A 14,107-nucleotide genomic window follows, 5' to 3' on the forward strand; every position below is an offset into this window, starting at 1 on the left:
CTCCAGTGCCCTCGGCCCGGGGCTCCCCCCACCCGTCCCCCAAAATCCAGCCCCGCGAGCAGACAAATGACACGGCTCAGGCCTGGGGAAGCAGATGCTGGTCCTTTAATGCCCGGCTGGGCCGGGGTCTCGGGCGCCCACAGCAGGCGCAGGCCAGCGGCGAGCCAGGCAGAAGCAGCCCCGATCCCCCCCACCCCCTCCCTCGCAAGCCGGACCCCAGGCACCTGGCTGCTATGCCCACCTCTGCCACTGCATCCCCCGCAGCCTTGGGCATGTCCCCCCCACCCCCCTCCCCATCTTCCAGGCCCCGTGTCTTCTCCAAGCGCTCGGGTTAGGCTCCGGCGACGTGGTTAGTGGCAGTGGGGGGAGAAAAAGGGGGATCAATGTTTGGCAGAGCCGACGGGTGCCTGAGCCACCGCTCGGCTCCCACCCACACCCTGGGGGCTTTGCCCAAGACAGAAGCCAATCGTCACCCCCAAAAGGGGCAGGGGGAGCGTCGCCAGGAGCTGGGGGCTCAGGGTGTTGTTAGTACAGGGGTCCACGGGCTCAGGGTCGGGGTCTCTCCGTGTCCCCCCTGCCTCAGACAGCCGCCGCGACATGTCCCTCCTCTGCTGCCGGTGCCGAGAAGCCCAGCTTGGGCAGCCGGACCTGGAGCCCCTCCGGCGCCCCCGGCTCTCCTTCCTCCTGCCGTGGCGCCGCGCCGATCTCCAGCACCCCCCGGGCCTTGGGGCTCAGCGCCAGCTTGGGCAGCTTGAAGCGGGCGCCCTTCTCGGCCTCGGCGCCCGGCTCCGCCATCTCGGCGCGGGCGCCGTCCCCGTCCTTCTTGCGCAAGCCGGACAAGGCCAGCGCCAGCTTGGAGCCGGCGCGGGCGCCGCCGGGAGCCCCCTCCGCCTCCTCGGCCTGCACCAGCTCCAGGCTCATCTCGGCGTCGGGCTCCCCCGGGCGGCGCGGGCCCGCCAGCTCCACGCGGGGCAGCTTGACCCGGCCCAGGCGCGCGCCGTCGGGGAGGCCCGGCCCCTCGCCCTTGGAGAAGCCCAGCTTGGGCAGCCGCAGCCGGGCGCCCTTGTCCGCGTCGGCCTCCAGCCCGTTCACCTCGGCCGCGGCCTTGGCCTTGGCGAGCGACAGCCCGAAGCCAGGCGTCAGCTTGAGCCGCAGCCCCTTGGCCCGGCCGTCCCCGGCGTCGGCGTCCCCTTCCAGGAGCCCCGAGGCCGCCTCGGCCTCCCTAGCCTTGCCCAGCGTGAACGTGCCCTTCCTGCCCTTGACCTTGGCCTCCTCGCCCACCTCCGGTGCCCCCTTGGTCAGGGCCAGCCCAAACTTGGGCAGCTTCACTTTCGCCCTCCTGCCCGCCTCCCCGTCCGCGGCGTCTCCCTTCCCCGCGGCTCCGGGCGCCGTCTGCACCGCAGCGCCCGGGGCCGACAGCTCCAGCTCGGGCACCTGGAACCGGGCACCCTTGGCCTCCGTCTCGGCCCCTCCGCGGCCCCGACCTCCCGCGTCCTCGCCCCGTGCCGCCATGCTGAACCCCACATCCGGGAAAGCGACCTGCGGCGCCCGGCCCCGGAGCTCGGCGCCGCATAGGGGCTGTGTGTCTGCGCCGGCTCCGGCGCCGCCGAACGACGGCATCCTCAGCTTGAAGCCGGGGCCGTCGTCCTGCCCCTCGCCCGTGGGGCCCAGCACCTCCAGGCTGCCGCAGAGCCGGGGCGGCTTCAGCTCCAGCTCCAGCCGTGAGGCCTCGGGCTCCCCCCGCACATCGCCGCTGGAGCCCCCAAATTTGGGCAGCTTGATCTTGGGGCCGCTCGCTTCCAGCTGCGGTGGCTCCGGCGCCTTGCCCTTGGGGCCGGAGAGCTGGGGCAGCCCGACCGAGGGCAGCTTGAAGGCGCCCGCGGCCTCCTCTGCCTGCCCCCTGCCCTCGGTACCCACGTCCCTCGTGGCCCCGAGCCGCGCCAGCTCTACCTGGGGCAGCTGGATCTGGGCGCCCCCCTGCTCCGCGGCGAGCTCCGGCGCCGGCGCGGCGAGGCCGAGCGCCAGGTCCAGCGCAGGCGCCGCAACGCCAAGGGACGGCACCTTGGGGAGCTGCAGCTCGGCCCCGCACAGCCGCAGCGCCGGCTCCGACACCTCCGCCTCCCCGCCTCGGGCGCCCAACACTGGCCTCCGCCCCGCGCCGGGGCTCCCTGTGCCCGCCGCTTCCTGAGCCCCGAGCTTGGGCAGCTCCACCTGGGGCAGCCGGACCTCCAGCTCGGGGCCGCGCGAGCGGAGGTCGCCCTTGGAGCCCCGGAGCTGGACGTCAGCGCCCGGCTCGGCCTTGCCTGCGGACACCGTGAGCTTCGGCATCTTCAGGAAGGAGCTGCCGCTCCCAGCCTCCCCCTTGAGGAGCCTCCCCTCCGGCTCTGGGGTGGCGGCACCGGCACCCTCGGCGTCCCGCTTGCCGGCAAACGACGGCATCTTGAACTTGGGCATCTTCAGCTTGGCCTCCCGGCCCGGCTCCTCCGGCTCGGGCTCCAGCTCCCCATCCCTGCCCTTGCCCCCGAACTTGGGCAGGGAAATCTTGGGCATCTTCAGCTTCCCGTCGGGTGCCTCAAGGCTGGCGTCAGGCACGGCCCCCCTGGATCCCGGCAGCCCGACGGCCACGTCCGCACAGGGCGCCGCAATCTCGACCCCCGGCAGCTTGGCCCCTGCCTTCCCCTCCAGCTCCAGGCTCCCTCCGTCGCCTTCGGTCCCCGGCTTCGCCTTGGAGAAGGACAGCCCCAATTTCGGCATTTTCAGCTTGGCCCCCTTGGCGCCCGGCTCCGGTTCCGGCTCTGGCTCCTTCCTGCCGCGGGGGAATTTGGGCAGGGAGAACTTGGGAGACTTGGGCTTGGCCTCAGGTACCCCAGGCTCGATGTCCAAGCCGGGCAACGTGGGCGCCGCGATCTCCACCGCCGGCAGCTTCACGGCTGGGAGCTGGACGCTGGCGTCAGGGCCCTCGACCTCCGCCGTCTCCCTCCCCAGGGCCAGGTCCACCTTGGGCACTCGCAGCGGCAGGCTTGGCGGCTCCGGCACCACAGCTTCCCTGTACTCAACGCCGGCGACGTGGGGCAGGTCAATCTCCAGGGAAGGCACCTTCACCGAGGGGAAGCTCAGCCGGGCTGGAGCCACCTCCACCGCCCGCTCCGGCCCCTTCGCCGAGCGCAGCGCCACCTCCACCCTGGGCTCCGGCACCGCAATGCCCAGCTCGGGCGCCGCGGGCAGCTCCACGCCAACCGGCTGCAGCCCCGGCACCGAGAGGTCCAGCTTGGGCATACCAATCTTCCCGGCCAGCAGCTCCAGCGCCCCGGGCTCGGGCTCGGGCTCCAGCTCCACCTTCCCCGCCAGCTCCAGCTTGGGCAGCGAGACCTGCGGCAGCTTGAACTTGACCTCGGGGCCCGGCATCTCCAGCTTGGCCGTGGGCAGGCGCACGTCGGGTGCGGGCGGCAGCTCCACGTCTGCTGCTCTGGGCACCACGATGTCGATGGATGGCATCTTGAGGGCAGGGAGCCGGGCCTTGCCCTCCGCGGCGCCGGGCTCTGCCTCGGCCTTGGGCTCCCGCAGCGAGAGCCCGAAGCTCGGCAGCTTGATCTTGGGGCCCTTGGCCTTGAGCTTGGGGCTCTCCCGCTCCGCCGCCCCCTCCTGCGCCCTGCCGCCCAGCTGGGGCAGGCCCAGCTTGGGCACCTGCACCGTGACGTCCGGGAACTCCAGCTTGGCCGGCTCCGGCGCCGGCTCCACCTTGCCCTTGGGCAAGGGCAGCTCCACGTCCACTGGCCGCACGCCGACAGCGAGGGAGGGCAGCGCCAGCCCTGGCTTGGGCGGCCCCTCAGGCTCCAGCACCTTGCCGGCGGGCAGGGCCAGCTCCACCTTGGGTGCCTGGAGCCCCGGCGCCCGTCCCTGGCCCTCCGGCACCTCCGTCTCTGCAGCAAGGCCGAGCTTGGGCAGCTGGATCCGGAAGGCGCCGGCGGCGGGCGGGGGCACCTCGGCCTTGGGCAGCTTCAGGGCCACGTCCACGCTGGGCAGCGCCACGTCCACGGCCGGCAGTGCGAGGCCGGCTCTGTGCTCTGGCACCGGCTCCGGCACCTCGGCCTTGGGCAGCGCCAGCTCCAGCTGCGGCACCTTCAGCTGCTTCTCGGCACCCTCCGGCTCGGGCAGGGCCGCGGCGAGGCCGGGGGCTCCAGGCAGGCCCAGCTCCACCTGGGGGGCCTTGAACTTAGGGGGCTCCTTGCGCTCAGCCTCCGCCTTGAGCCCGGCAGGTGCTGGGGCTTTGGTCCTCGCCGGCTCCGGCACCTTCGCACCCGCCGCCTCCTTCACCTTCAGCCGCGGGAACTTCAGCTTCCGGCGCGCCGGCTCCATCGTGGCCGCAGGCTCCGGGCCGGCCTCTGCCGCCCCCTTGCCCTTCCTCAGCCGCGAGAACTTGGGCAGGGAGAACTCCACGTCCACGGGGGCCACGTCCACGGCCGCCACGGCCGCCATTGCCTTCCTGCTGGCAGGCGCCAGGCTCTTCACACTCTGCCGAGAGAGGAGAGGACGTGAGCGCCGGCGCCGCGCGGGGCCCAGGACGTACCCGCGACCTCGCGTGAGCAGCACCCCCCTGATTCCCGCGGGCACGTACCAGCTTGGCCACCTTGGCCTTGGGGCCCTTGAGCTCGAGGCCGCCGGGGCCGGAGCCGACGTGGGCGCTGGGCACGGTGCGCTTGAGGCAGAAGGAGACCTGGTAGGGCTCGGCGCACTGCAGGATGCGCAGCGCGTCCTCGTAGCGCACGTTCTCGAAGGACACGCGGGCGCTCAGCAGTTGGTCGCCTGCACGGGGGACATGGGGGTCCGTAACAGCTCCGGGATCGCCCCCTCTGCCCTGCCCCACCGGCACTGGAGCAGCTCCGGGTCCCGGGCACCCACCTTCGCGGAGGTTCAGGGCCTTGGCGGCCGGGGACCCCTCCAGCAGCTGGGCCACGAAGAGCCCCTGCTTGCCGCCACCGGACAAGCCAATGCCACGCACGCCGGCCTCGGGCTCCGTCTCCAGGATGACTTCCACCAGCTCAGGCGCCGCGGCAGCCGCGGGCTCCATGGCGGACACGGCCTGGGCTCGGCGCTGCAGGACTTGCACCAGCTCCGCGTGCAGCTTCGCTTTCTGCGCCTGGGCCGGGGGAGAACAAGGATGGCGGCCTGGACGCCTGGGTTCCTTTCCCAGCCGGGCCATTGCCGGGCCTCAGTTTCCCCTTTCCCCCTCCAGCCTCTCGGGGTGGGACGAGGGATCCAGGGGAAGAGAGACCAGGTTGTTGGGGGAGGGACGGGGCGCAAGGGGCCTGATCCTGGCTGTGCTGCAGCTCCACCCCGGGGGGGGGTTGGGTCCGCCAAGGGGCAGGTCAGAGGTGAGAGATCACGACCCCCCCACACCTCTGCAAGGGCCGGTCCCGGTGCTTACGGCTCTCCAGGCGCTGTCGGGCTCCCCCGGGCACAGAGGCGGTGCAGACGGGCCCCGATCCTTCACCGCAGCTCCCTGCAGCAGGGAGACGGGGGGGTCAGGGGCAAGTCGGGGCGCACAGACAGGTGTGTACGCACATTCCCTGGCACACGCTTGCAGACACCCCCGGCAGGCATGCACACGCATCCCCGCAGGACACCTCCCACTCCCCAAGATGGGGCGATGGGGGCTCGGGCCCCTGTGCCCCCCCAGCTCGGCTGGGCAACTCACCCGCGAGCGGCTTCCTGCAGCAAGGACATGGCCTGAGTCTGGGCCTGGGTTGGGGCTTTCCGGCAATTCTCTCTTGGCGCCTGGAGCAAGCGGGGAAGGAGGGAGACGGAGCGGCTGCTGAGACGGTCTCCAAGGGCGGGGCGGGGGGGTGGTGTCCGGGGCAGGCAACGAGGGGAGAGGCAGATGTGGCTGGGGCTGGGGGTCGGGAGTGAGGGGCACCAGCCAAGCTGGTCACATCAGGGACCCATCCCGGAGCCCCCGGGGGGCAAGCAGCCCCCGCCCCGTCCCCCCCGGGACGCTGCAGCTGGGTGGGGGGGGTCCGCCTTCTCTGGAACAGCCGTGGCCCAAAATAGCACCCGGCGCCTTCCTGCCCATCCAGGAGGGAAACAACTCCTCCCGGCGCTCCCAGGGCAGGAAGCCAATGCGGGGCAGGGAGGGCGCCAAGGCTGCATGGGACAGCGGTGGCAGAGCCTGGTCCAGCCCCCCCCCGCCCCATCCCCACCCCTCACCTGCTGGACACCTTCACCCTCCGGGAGCGGGAGAGGACCCAGGCGTCCGGGCTCCGGGCGGGCAGCTCAGGGACTGGGCCCCATCCCCTGCCCAGGGTCTCTGCCCCACCCGTCCCCCAGAGCAACACAACCCCCCCCGGCATTTCGTTCCCACGCGGCGTAAATGTCACGGGCGCCCCCGGCATCGCTGCCATTCCAGCGGCTCCAGGCCCCGAACAATGGCCCTGCTCACACCCGACCCCCACGCTGGAGGGGACATGGGGGGGGGTTGATGCCAGACCCCCCTGCCCCCCAGCCATGTCAGTGCCCCTCACTCCCGACCCGCAGCCCTGGTGCCCCTCACCCCCCAGCCCTGCCAGTGCCCCCCACGCCCAGCCTGCAGCCCTCTGCCCCCCTCACTCCCGATCCACAGTCCCCTCCAGCCCTGCCAGTGCCCCTCACTCCCAACCTGCCGGATTGAAGCAGCGTCTGTCCTGGCCCGGGAGGAGCGGGCAGAGGGTTCCTGCCCAGGGGAAACTGAGGCACGGGCAGGGCGAGAGGCACCGCGGCAGAACCCAGGCGTCCCAAGCAGAGGGCGGCCAAGCTGCGGCAGGCGATGAGCGTGCCCAGTCTCAGCTCCCGCCGCGCTTACCTCGGCTCCTAGCCGGGCTGCGCCTCCCCCGGCCCACGGCTCCGACCCACCCGGGACTTAAAAGGGGCTGGGCCAGGCAGCGGGGGTGGGGGGGGAGAGAGAGAGAGCCTGGTGCTGGGCTTCCAGCCAGCAAAGCAAGGGGGGGGCCCTGGTGCCCAGGCGATGCCAGGCCATGATCCACGGATGTCTGTACAGCACCGAGCGCAGCCAGGCCAGGGGACGAGTCTTACCCCGGGGGGCAGCCGGGGCCTTCCCGAAGCAGCCGCCCATGGTGCCCGCGGCCTTGCACGCGCCCGGCACCAGCGCCGGCCCCGGGCAGATCCGCGCAGCGCCCGCGTCAGCACTTCCCCGGGCCCCACACAAAGGCCCAAATCCCCTGCCCGGGGCGGCTGCGTCAGCCTGGCTCCAGGATGGGACGAGCAGGGCCCCAGGCTCGCGGCTCGAGCAGCTGCAGGGTGCTGGCCTGGGCTTCGTGCTGGGAAAGACCCCTGCTCCAACCACTAGACCCCACACCCCCTGGAGCTGGGGTCCGGGTGCCTGGAAAGAACCCAGGGGTCCGGGTCGGCTCCCTGCTCTCACCTCTAGACCCCAGACCCTCCCGGAGCCGGATGGGACCCAGGCGTCCGGGCTCCCTGGCGCTGAGCAACCCCCCAGGGGGGCCAGGGTGGGCAGCCGGACACCTGGGTTTTGTCCAGAGCTCCTTGCCCTCCCCCATCAGAGGCTTTCCCCAGTGGGGGGACAACACAAGGCCACGGTGGGGGGGTCACCAACACCCACTGAGGGTCCCAATCCCTGGGCACAGACAGAGGGACAGACCCTTACCCCCCCACTATGAACCCGGGGGCACCAGAGCTCCAGAAGAACCCAGGCGTCCCGGGCCTGGCTCTGAATGCCTGGGTTTCCCCCCCGCAAAGCCTCCCCCATCCTTAGCGAATGTGATGAGTTTGCCATTCCCGAGCCGCCGACACCCGGGAGAAAGGGGCTTTCACGGCCGCGCAGGAATGGCGGGGGCCGCTGGGAATGCGCCGCCCCCACGCCCAGGCATGGCCATGCCCGAGGACCCAGCGCCCCGAGAGGGCACCCGCAGCCCCCACCGCTGGGCCAGAGCCTGGGGCCCAGTACGCGGGGTCCATGGTGCCCCTGCTGCCCGGACCCCCCCAGGGCTGGAAAGTTGTGGTCCCCGGCCCCAGCACCAGGGACTCGGGCGCCTCCGGGGGCAGGCAGGATTTGGGCTCCAGGGGGGACACAGCTGACCCCCCTGGGGGGAAGAACCAAGACCCCCCCATTTGGCGCTGGCTTTCGGGGGTGCCCAGAACATTTTGGGGGGTTCGGAGCTTCGAGATGCGCCCAAAGCTCCTGGGACAGCTCTCGGGAGGGGGATGCCAGGCACAGGCCAGGCAGGCAGTGAGGCCTAGGGGTCGGGGGACCTGGCTCAGGGTCAGGAGCTGGGTGCTGCCCCCAACTCTGAGGGTCCAGAGAAGGGCAACTCGTATGGTCAAGGGCCTGCAGACCAAGCCCTACGAGGAGAGACTAGAGAACCTGGACCTTTTCAGCCTCCGGAAGAGAAGGTTGAGAGGCGACCTTGCGGCTGCCTATAAGTTCATCACCGGGGCACAGAAGGGAATTGGTGAGGATTTATTCACCAAGGCGCCCCCGGGGGTTACAAGAAACAATGGCCACAAGCTAGCAGAGAGCAGATTTAGACTGGACATTAGGAAGAACTTCTTCACGGTTCGAGTGGCCAAGGTCTGGAACGGGCTCCCAAGGGAGGTGGTGCTCTCCCCTACCCTGGGGGTCTTCAAGAGGAGGTTAGACGAGTATCTAGCTGGGGTCATCTAGACCCAGCACTCTTTCCTGCTTATGCAGGGGGTCGGACTCGATGATCTATTGAGGTCCCTTCCAACCCTAACGTCTATGAATCATCTATGAATCTATGAAAACTCGGCCACAAGGGGGCATGTGCCCCTGACTCGCTTCCTGCCTCAGTTTCCCTGTGGTCTCCCCCCACCCAAGACCTGGGGCAACACCCAGGCATCTGGGCTCCCAGCCCCCCAACTTTGCCCCAGCACCAGGTACAAGAGGCAGGAGCTGACTCAGACATTAACCATTTCATTGCCTGCGGCTCTGCAGCCTGGGGGGGGCAAACTGCCCAAGACCCCCCCGGCCTGCCAGGCCTGGGAGCGGGCTCAGAGCCCCCGTGGGCCCACCAGCACATCCATGAGCAAGTCCAGGTCATTGATGTCCAGGCCCCCGTCCTCAGGGCCCGGCGCCGCCTCGTCCTCGCCCGGCGCCGGCGCCAAGGCCTTGAGGCCGGCAGGTGCCCACAGCTCGCCGTCATACATGGAGGTGTCGATGTCCTCGAAGACGCCCTCCAGCCCCTCGTCCGGCAGAGGGGCCAGCAGTGCCCGTGCCCCGCACTCTGCGCCCCACAGCGCCGGGACCAGGCTGCCCGCCGGCTCCAAGTCCCCCAGGAGCCCCGAGACGGACGAGCCGAGCGAGACGTCCAGGCTGGGGAGCAGCATGGCAGGCCCTGTGCCGAGAAGGATGCCAGAGCTGTCCAAGGGGGCGCTGGAGCCGTCCAGTGGGCCCGTGGGCCAGTCTGGGAGGGCGCCGGAGCTGTCCAAGGGGGCGCCAGAGCCCTCCAGTGGGCCCATGGGGCAGTCTGGGAGGGTGCCGGAGCTGTCCAAGGGGGCGCCGGAGCTGTCCAGAGGGCCCGTGGGGCAGTCTGGGAGGGCGCCGGAGCTGTCCAAGGGGGCGCCGGAGCCATCCAGTGGGCATGTGGGGCAGTCTGGGAGGGCGCCGGAGCCATCCGGCGGGGCGGCGGGGCAACGTAGGACAGTGCCAGGGGGCTCGGGCGCCGCAGCCTCCGTCTGCATCTGGTCCTGGAGGCGCCGCAGGGCGTTGGTCACGAGCACCAGGGGCCGCAGGTCGGGCTCCACGTGCCGCAGGCTCCGGTGCAGCTTGACCACGGACAGGCTGAAGAGGGAGGTGGCCGGGGCGGCGGGGGACGCGGGGGCATCCGGCCCTGCGCTCTCTGCGGTGCCGCGCTTGCGCTTGACGCCCTTGTTCAGCATGGCGCTGCGAGGGAAGGGGAGACTCAGCACCGCGCCGCGGGGGCTCGGGCACAGGGGGCGGGGCCGGACACCCGGGTTTTTTCCTGCCTCCCCGCCCCGGTCTCGCGGCTCCCATGGACCCAGGCTGCAGGTGCCATCACTGAGGCCCGGAGCAGAGGGCTCCCCCCCACCCCTGTGCCTCAGTTTCCCCACCCCGGTCCTGCCCGGCGCCGGCGAGGCGGGGGCGGGGCGGTGAGTCAGGCCGGCCCCGCCCCCCCGTGAGTCACCGCCCGCGCTCCCTCCGCTCCGCTCTGCTCCGCCCCGCCCCCGCGCCCCGGTCCCGGCCCCCCCCCGTCCCGGCCGCCCCCCTCCCCTCCCCGCAGCGCAGCCCCGAGCCCGGGACCCTCATTTACATACCCGCTCCTCAGGGGCCAATCCGCGGGGCCTGGAACGCGGCGCGCAGCCAATCAGGAGCCGGCATCCCCCCCTCCTCTCTTCCCCCGCCCCCCTCCACCGACCCGGCGCCGATCCTCGCTGCCGCGGCACGCCCGGCCCCAGCCAATGGGCGGGGCCAGGCCAGGAAAAGGGCGGGGCGCGGGCCAGCCAATCGGAGCGTGGGGCTGGGGGGCTTATTTGCATTCCGTGGGCGGACGGGGGAGAGTCAAGGAAAGGGGAGAGGAAGGAGCGCGAGGCCCCGCCTGCTTCTGCCTGATAGGTGGAGGCGAGGGGGATTCATTTGCATAGTGGGGGGCTGACGTCAGCGGCTCCCCGCGGCGCGTGGGGGGAGATGAGTGTGTCCGGTCTCAGCTCACAGCAGCCGCCAATAGGCGGGGCGGGGGTTGGGGCTCCGGCCTCCCCCGAGCCTGGCACCCCCGGGCACCCCTGTGCCAGGCGGGTAGCAGAGGAAGGGCTGCGGCGAGGAACCGAAACCGCAGCACGCCCTGCTACGCCCGCCTGGCGCCCAGCGGCCCAGGGGGTGCAGGGAAGGGCCCCCCGCCGCAGGCAGGTGTTGAGGCCTGGGCCTGGGCACGTGGCCCCTGAAGCGGAGCAGGGCCTGGCACGGCCACGGGTCCTGACCTACGCCTGCACCCCCCGGGGGGCCCAGAGGGAGCCCGGGCTTTGCCCCTGCCCCCCAGACCTCGTAGTGACCGCGGAGGCGGACGCAGACCCTGCAGCTCCCCGACTCCCTCGCCTCCACCCCATGGGCCCCGCTGCCCTCTTCCACCCAGCCATTCCCAGTCCCGATCCCCCATGACCTCTGCCCCCCCATGGTTGCCCCTGCATCACATGGTGCCCCCCATGACGTCCCTGCCCTGCACGGTGCCCCCCGGGACCCCGATCCCCCATGACCCCTGACCCTCCACGCTGCCCCTGCCCCGCCTGGTACCACCCCATGGCCTGTGCCTCCCATGGGGCAGCTCCCCCATCACCCCTTCATGGTGCCTCCTCTTTCCTGCCCCCCCCAGCCCTGCTCCCTGATTGGAGCTGGCGCTGCCATGGGGATAAAGCAGCCTGCAGATCCCAACATGTCCCAGGTGGAGGGGGGGGGGGCAGAGTGGGGGGGCTCAGCGCAGGGCATGCTGGGACATTTTGGCCTCCTGCCAGGCCCCCTCCTCCCCTGGTGGGGCTCAGCAGCCCTTGTGGGGTGGGAATGGGAACCGGGACGCCTGGCAGGCTGCGGGGTCGGACTCGGACCTGGATGCCCGGGTTCTCCCCAGCCCAGTGGCGGAGTGGGGGCAGTGCCTCAGTTCCCCCAGATGGCAGGTGCATCACCCGGCTCCCTTCTTCAACCCCCCCAGGCTCCCTGCTGCACGTGGGCAGCTCCCGCAGGGAACCCAGGTGTCTGGGCCAGGCCGGGAGGGGGGGCGTCAGGCCAGGCAGGTGGAGAGCGGCTGGGAAAAATCACTGCGGTTTAATCATCCCGGGAGCGTCAGGCGCCGGAGCAAGCAGGGTGGGCAGCCGGGGGCCGGGCTCACTCCTTGGGGTAGTGGCGGGAGAGGTAGACGTTCTTGCCGTCGTACTGGGCCGTGCTCAGGCACTGCAGGAAGAAGTGGCCCAAGTCGTGCTTGGAGATGACGCGGGAGCCGCTCGCTGCGTTCACGGTCACCGTGTAGTCCCCGGTCAGCGGCTGGTCACCTGCGGGGGCAAGGGAGGGTCAGCAGGGGGGTCCCCATCGCTGCCCCCCTCCCCCCCAGCCCCGGCACACACCGGCGATGTGGGGCGGCATGACGGAGACGCAGTCCAGGCCCGAGTCCTGCAGGATGCGGTGCATGCGGATGTGGTCGTCGGTCACGGGCTGCAGCCTGGCCGGCACCTTGGCCGGGTCCCACATCAGGAAGGCTGCGGACAAGGGGCCACCCGAGCTGTGAGCTGCGGGCACCCGGCTCCGAGCCCCTGATGGGAGCCAGGAGTCTGGGCCCCCAGCCCTGCTGCACCCCTTGATCCCACCCCACCCCACCCCCTGGCATTAACCCCTGGCAGCCCAGAGCTCACCCGACAGGCACGCGACCACCTTGCGGATCCCGTGGGCCTTCATGGCAGTCACGATGTTCTTGGTGCCCTCGGACATCATGGTGGTGGGGCCTGGGGGGCAGGAGGCGGGTCAGGGGGCAGGAGACGGGTCAAGGGGGCAGGGGGCAGGGGGCAGGGGGCAGGGGACGTACTGAGGTCATTGCGGGTGCCCAGGATGATGATGACGGCGTCCTGCCCCTGCACAGCCCGGTCCACGGCGCTGGGGTCCAGCACGTCGCCCACCACCACGTGTGCTGGGTGCAGGTCCGGGGGCAGCCGCGCTGGGTCCCGCACCAGCACCGTCACCTGGTAGCCTGAGGGGGGAGAGCGGGTGAGCGTGGCCCGGACACCTGGGTTCTCCCCCGGCTCTGGGGGGGGCTCCCGCTCCCGTGGCTCAGCGCCTGTCTCGCTTTTGTGCCGCCCATGCCAGCTCCGGGTCTTGGCTGGCACCCGGCCCAGGCAGCAAGGGCCGGGGTGGCTGGGTGCCCAGCTGCCTGTTGGCGCCCGCTGGGCCCAGCGTGGCGCTGAGGTTAGGCCCTGGATTGGCCCGTGCTCCAGCTATGGGCTCACGCCCCCGGCTCGGGCATGTGGCAGGCGAGCAGCTGGGGACACGTGACCATGACTCAGCACCCTCCCAGCTGGGACCGTGACTCAGCAGAAGCCACCCTGGCGCGTGGGGACCTCAGTGGCCCTGGGCTGGCCCCTCTTGGCCAATGCCAATGGGGTTTGTACAGCACCTGGCACCCCGAGCCAGTGCCCTGCTCCAGACGATTGCACTGACCCACCTTTTGGCCACCCGGTGCCAACCAGCCCCCAGGCGCCCCAACCTGGTGGTGCTGGGGCCCTGATCCCGGTTGGGGTCTGGGTGGCACCAACACCCGATCCCCAAGCACCGCTGCTGGCGGGTCACGGTGGCACAGCGGGGAGGGGACCCAGGCGTCCGGGGGGCAACAGCAGAACTATCTCTGCTGGACGTGCCCAGGGCAGGGCGTCCACCAGTAACGGCCTTGCTTATCTCCCCACGCCATGCGCCGTCCACACCCCCCTGGCGCGGGCTCGGGGGCTCCTGCAGCTACCCCTGGCGGGGCCCGGGGCATCGGGGGGCCCATCCAATGCCCCCTCCCTGCACCCCCTGGGGCTACGTCTGGGTGTCCCTCCGTCAGCTGCCCCCCTGGGGGTGCTCGGGGCTTCTGCCCAGGGGGCAGGGGCTCTTCTGCCCCCAGCGCCCCGGGGGTTGGCTCGGACCCCCCGCGCCGCCCGCCCTACCGGCCTGCAGGGCTTGCGCCAGCGTGGCCAGCCCCGTCATGCCCGTGGCCCCGAAGATGACGATGTTCTTGCAGGTGGCCATGCCGGCGGTGCGGGTGCCTCTGTCACTCGGGTGTCCCCGCCGCGGGCCCTTCCGCGCGCTCGGTGCTGCGAGCTCCACCCAGAGGGGCCGGGCACCCGCAGGGCCGGCCCCTGCCAGCTGATGCAGCCGGTGCTGGGGAGGGGAGGGCGGCCGGGTGCCAGCCCTGCCCTTGCGGCTCCCACCTGGGCCTGGGGACGGCCCCCGCCTGCCTGAGTGTGCAGAGAGCCTGCACCCCGCAGCACCCTGGGGGCGGGGCCGGGCAGGGGGCGGGGCCGGGCACCCCGGGGACCCCGGTTCGGGTCCCGGCCCCCCCGGCTGACCCGGATCGCGGGGAGCGGCCGGCGCAGGACCCGGGGGGGC

The 14,107-nt window shown here is 71.8% G+C and overlaps 3 protein-coding genes across 5 annotated transcripts; all 3 read right to left on the reverse strand.

Annotated features, from left to right (window-relative positions):
- Positions 1 to 87: 87 nt before the first annotated feature.
- On the reverse strand, positions 88 to 6,894 carry PRX (periaxin). 3 transcript variants are annotated; one of them, XM_059718303.1, is made up of 6 exons: positions 6,653 to 6,894; positions 5,696 to 5,775; positions 5,426 to 5,500; positions 4,900 to 5,137; positions 4,616 to 4,803; positions 88 to 4,512 (listed from the first exon to the last, which is right to left on the reverse strand). In XM_059718303.1, the coding sequence occupies exons 4-6, from the start codon at positions 5,066 to 5,068 to the stop codon at positions 580 to 582; spliced, it is 4,290 nt and encodes a 1,429-aa protein (XP_059574286.1). In that variant the 5' UTR covers positions 5,069 to 5,137; positions 5,426 to 5,500; positions 5,696 to 5,775; positions 6,653 to 6,894; the 3' UTR covers positions 88 to 579. The 3 variants fall into 3 exon arrangements, with proteins under 3 accessions (XP_059574286.1, XP_019339368.2, XP_059574285.1); XM_019483823.2 differs by lacking the exon at positions 6,653 to 6,894 and adding an exon at positions 6,205 to 6,278; XM_059718302.1 differs by lacking the exon at positions 6,653 to 6,894 and having other exon boundaries at positions 5,398 to 5,500; positions 5,696 to 6,107.
- A 2,034-nt stretch (positions 6,895 to 8,928) lies between these two features.
- Positions 8,929 to 11,123, reverse strand: SERTAD1 (SERTA domain containing 1). Its single transcript, XM_006257904.4, has 2 exons — positions 10,306 to 11,123; positions 8,929 to 9,913 (listed from the first exon to the last, which is right to left on the reverse strand). The coding sequence occupies exon 2, from the start codon at positions 9,907 to 9,909 to the stop codon at positions 9,022 to 9,024; it is 888 nt and encodes a 295-aa protein (XP_006257966.1). The 5' UTR covers positions 9,910 to 9,913; positions 10,306 to 11,123; the 3' UTR covers positions 8,929 to 9,021.
- A 658-nt stretch (positions 11,124 to 11,781) lies between these two features.
- BLVRB (biliverdin reductase B) lies at positions 11,782 to 13,848 on the reverse strand. Its single transcript, XM_019499068.2, has 5 exons — positions 13,666 to 13,848; positions 12,552 to 12,713; positions 12,382 to 12,471; positions 12,097 to 12,228; positions 11,782 to 12,024 (listed from the first exon to the last, which is right to left on the reverse strand). Exons 1-5 carry the CDS (start codon positions 13,745 to 13,747, stop codon positions 11,861 to 11,863), a joined length of 630 nt encoding a protein of 209 aa, XP_019354613.1. The 5' UTR covers positions 13,748 to 13,848; the 3' UTR covers positions 11,782 to 11,860.
- Positions 13,849 to 14,107: the final 259 nt, after the last annotated feature.

This window comes from Alligator mississippiensis, chromosome 15, assembly GCF_030867095.1.
Source record: "Alligator mississippiensis isolate rAllMis1 chromosome 15, rAllMis1, whole genome shotgun sequence".
NCBI classification, from domain to species: Eukaryota; Metazoa; Chordata; order Crocodylia; family Alligatoridae; genus Alligator; species Alligator mississippiensis.

Bases quoted from the DNA above. Each gene is read 5' to 3' on its own strand.
- BLVRB (XM_019499068.2), bottom strand. From the start codon at position 13,747: ATGGCCACCTGCAAGAACATCGTCATCTTCGGGGCCACGGGCATGACG. The intron at 12,472-12,551 runs GTACGTCCCCTG...CCTGCCCCCCAG, and splicing joins GGGCACCCGCAATGACCTCA to GCCCCACCACCATGATGTCC. The intron at 12,025-12,096 runs GTGTGTGCCGGG...TTGCCCCCGCAG, and splicing joins CATGCCGCCCCACATCGCCG to GTGACCAGCCGCTGACCGGG.
- SERTAD1 (XM_006257904.4), bottom strand. From the start codon at position 9,909: ATGCTGAACAAGGGCGTCAAGCGCAAGCGCGGCACCGCAGAGAGCGCA.
- PRX (XM_059718303.1), bottom strand. From the start codon at position 5,068: ATGGAGCCCGCGGCTGCCGCGGCGCCTGAGCTGGTGGAAGTCATCCTG. The intron at 4,804-4,899 runs GTGGGTGCCCGG...TCCCCCGTGCAG, and splicing joins GGCCCTGAACCTCCGCGAAG to GCGACCAACTGCTGAGCGCC. The intron at 4,513-4,615 runs GTACGTGCCCGC...CTCTCTCGGCAG, and splicing joins AGGCCAAGGTGGCCAAGCTG to AGTGTGAAGAGCCTGGCGCC.